Here is a 3,610-nt window from a genome sequence, read left to right as displayed (position 1 = left end):
CTATTTTGAAAGTTGGTTCCCCAAAATAGGAATCAGGTGCAAGTTGGTTTCCCAAAATAACGATTTTAAAAGTTGGTTCCCCAAAATAAAAATCAGATGAAAGTTGATTATATTTTAGTGCAATTTTCCCTTTTTATAACAATTTACATTTAGACCTATTACCAAACAAACCGCTTCGGTTTTCCTCACGTGCACCAAGAGTGGTCTCGCACACCCACCAAGAACTTTCTAGAACCTCTCTCCCTAGAAGTCTCTGGTTACGGTGAAAACCCTTATTTATCCCTCTCTCCCTGGAAAACACCAACAAAATCAAGTCTTCCGTCCAAACCGAAGTAAACAATTAACATATCGACGGTGATGGCCGACGAAGCAAAGGCTAAGGGCAACGCCGCCTTCTCCGCCGGAAACTACACGGAAGCAATCAAGCACTTTACTGATGCCATCAACATCGCTCCTACAAACCACGTCCTCTATTCTAATCGTTCCGCCGCTTACGCTTCGCTAAGTCAATATTCGGAAGCCCTTACCGATGCTAAGAAGACCGTTGAGCTAAAACCAGATTGGTCGAAAGGCTACTCTCGRCTTGGTGCGGCTCATCATGGCTTATGCCAATACGAGGATGCGGTATCCGCTTATAAGCAAGGTCTTGAAATCGATCCGAATAATGAAACCCTAAAATCTGGGCTTGCGGATGCTCAGTCGGCTCAATCTGCCGCTGCTTCTTCCTCCAGATCACGTGCGCCGCCGAATAATTTGTTCGGCGATGCGTTTGGGCCGGATATGTGGGCAAAGCTAACGGCTGATCCGGCCACGCGATTGTATATGCAACAACCGGATTTTGTTAAAATGATGCAAGACCTTCAACGAAACCCAAGCAATTTGAATTTGTATTTGAAGGATCAGAGAGTTATGCAAGCGCTTAGCGTCTTGTTGAACATCAAGATGCAATCTGCGGGTGAGGATATGGAGATGCCGGACTCTCCTCCTGTGGAGAGGAAACGTCCGGCAGATGAACCAGAGCCGGTGAAGGAGAAGAAGCGGGAACCTGAGCCGGAACCGGAGCCAGAACYGATGGAGGTGTCAGAGGAGGAGAAGGATATTAAGGAGAAGAAAACRCAGGCGCAAAAAGAGAAAGAGGCTGGCAATGCTGCTTATAAGAAGAAGGATTTTGAAACAGCTATTGGACATTATTCGAAGGCGTTGGAATTGTATGATGGTGATATTTCGTTCCTYACTAATAGGGCTGCAGTGTACTTGGAAATGGGGAAGGTATGTTTTTTTCCCTTGATATTGTCAGGCCTCGAATGTATCGTTGATGAGTTAGGATGAGAAGTAAGCATAAGAAGTGGTGTGAACCTTGGTCACCTTTAATTTCAAACCCACCCAACATCTCATCATCCAGGGTGGAGATGCATCTCATCATCCAAGGGTGTAGATCTTTCTTACCGGACCTAACCCTTCTTATGTAACGGTTACATTTAAAACTTAATTTAGGGTATGTAGTTTGTCTGTGCACTAATGATATTTTTGGTCCAAACTTATATTCACATCTTAGATAAGCACTAGGATTTATCTACATACCAACCAAATTTAAACAATGTTAAGAGGGATATCTTTGTGTTCACTGCTAAAGGAATTTTTCTGCGTATATTAACTTGGTCATTCCAACTTTCCAAGTAGTTGGTTTAGACTGGACGGAGTTATCTGAAGCTACTAGCTTATAGTAATTTGTTTGGATGTTGTTAAAGTGCTTGTTGCACCCCACTCGCTTACTGCTGGCGCTAAGGTCCGGGGTTGTATAGAGTGAGTGGTGGGTTGGGTGTAAGTTGAGGACTTCCATATTTGACGAGTCATTCTGACCAGATATTGTAGGCGGAATTCTCTTTGGACTTCAATAGGAGATTGTAGTGCTATGGCTAGTAACAAGCATTGGTCTTGCTATTTGGACCCCTTTAGGTCAAATTGGTGTGTTTGAAGTATAAAAAGGTACGTGAGAGGAAATCTAGGGTGGGTTTTAATTAGTATATAGAGGAGTTCATTTAGGATCACGGTTACAACTAAAGGTTTGTCAATTCTTGGTGTAATACTCACTAAAAAATGATGGGTGTCAGAATTTGTCAACGAAGCTTCGTTCCTCAGCTTAGTGTTCATTTTGCCTTTAGGAATCTTGCTGCAAAGCTTGAACTCGTTGCATTCTATGTTAATATTGATAGGATTAAAACTTTCCCTGTTCAGGCATTAATGGACACGGTTGAATATGAGAAATTTGGTTGAGTACATCATATCTTAACCATTCTGCTTCGGAAGTTAATTAAGAACATGACGTTTTTGGGTGTTAACCCTCCATTTGGCTATATAAGATTCTGCATATGATGATTTCCTGTATTCTTTGTAGGACCTGCATGATGTCAATTTGATTCTTATTGATTGAGTTTATCTGCTGTTGTATTTGATCAACTGTCTTCTGGTTGGCTTTATTATTTGTTTACTTTTTTGATGCGGTATCCTTTGGCTGACCATGCCATTGTGGTTCGAAACATCTTCACATACATTTGAACCAGACAGAATAGGTTGTTCTGGTTTTGCTTTATCCATCCTCAAATGCCATCGACTATCTGAAGTATATTTGTATCTGTGGCGTGTGAGTGTCATTTGCACAGTACTCAGAGTATCTTGTTCAACATAGGATGGTTTTTATCTTATTGGGTACAAAATCAAAGTTTTGTATTCTTACTTATTGCAACATTATGAGCATTGTTATGTTCCTATATTTTATTTCATCTTACAACATGCTGGCCCTGCATTTGCAGAGAAACATATATAATATATTCAATCAATGGTGCTTGTGCTGTAGTCTATTGCCAACGGACTGAGTGAACTAATTCTGTTTCTGGTTTTCTGGTCGAACATGGGTCATTATTTATTGGTTTCCCTTTTTTTCCTTGTTGGTTGCATTGTTGAGACTATGGATTTTTGTTGGTAGACTTGAAGTACAATGCAAGTAATAACCTTTGTTTCGATTATGGATTTTGTTGTTACTTATTTTGTAAAATGACACATAATACAATTTATGCTGTTCAAATTTTACTTTTAACCATCTCATAAGACATCCTCCATTGCGTTCAGTATGATGAATGTATTAAAGATTGCGACAAAGCTGTTGAAAGRGGAAGAGAGCTTCGGTCAGATTATAAGATGGTTGCTAGGGCTTTGACAAGAAAAGGAACTGCTTTGGTTAAAATGGCAAAAACCTCCAAAGATTATGAACCTGCAATTGAGACATTTCAAAAAGCTCTTACAGAGCATCGCAACCCTGACACGTTGAAGAGGCTCAATGATGCAGAGAGAGCAAAGAAAGAGTTGGAGCAACAGGAGTATTATGATCCTGAACTTGCTGACAAAGAACGGGAAAAAGGTCTTTTTCTTTTCTTGTTAGGTTCTTGATTCTCTTTTTCCCATCGGTCTTCTTTATGTTGCATTATCAATGAACTTAATTTTTTTATTTATATAACCATCTCAGGGAATGAGTACTTCAAAGAGCAGAAATACCCTGATGCTATCAAGCACTACACAGAGTCTTTGAGAAGAAACCCCAAAGATGCAAGGGTAA

The 3,610-nt window shown here is 40.2% G+C and overlaps 1 protein-coding gene across 1 annotated transcript in view; it reads left to right on the top strand.

Annotated features, from left to right (window-relative positions):
- Positions 1 to 231: 231 nt before the first annotated feature.
- Positions 232 to 3,610, top strand: part of LOC112521729 (hsp70-Hsp90 organizing protein 2-like) — a 6,567-nt gene continuing 3,188 nt past the window's right edge. Inside the window, exons 1-3 of the mRNA XM_025130726.1 lie at positions 232 to 1,269; positions 3,127 to 3,415; positions 3,521 to 3,606. Coding sequence (XP_024986494.1) covers positions 358 to 1,269; positions 3,127 to 3,415; positions 3,521 to 3,606 — 1,287 coding nt within the window. The 5' untranslated portion in view covers positions 232 to 357. The remainder of the gene's footprint in view (positions 1,270 to 3,126; positions 3,416 to 3,520; positions 3,607 to 3,610) is intronic.

Source organism: Cynara cardunculus, assembly GCF_001531365.2.
Source record: "Cynara cardunculus var. scolymus isolate 2C chromosome LG 11, CcrdV1, whole genome shotgun sequence".
In the NCBI taxonomy this organism is placed as follows: domain Eukaryota; kingdom Viridiplantae; phylum Streptophyta; class Magnoliopsida; order Asterales; family Asteraceae; genus Cynara; species Cynara cardunculus.
This window is presented reverse-complemented; position numbering and strand designations above follow the sequence as displayed.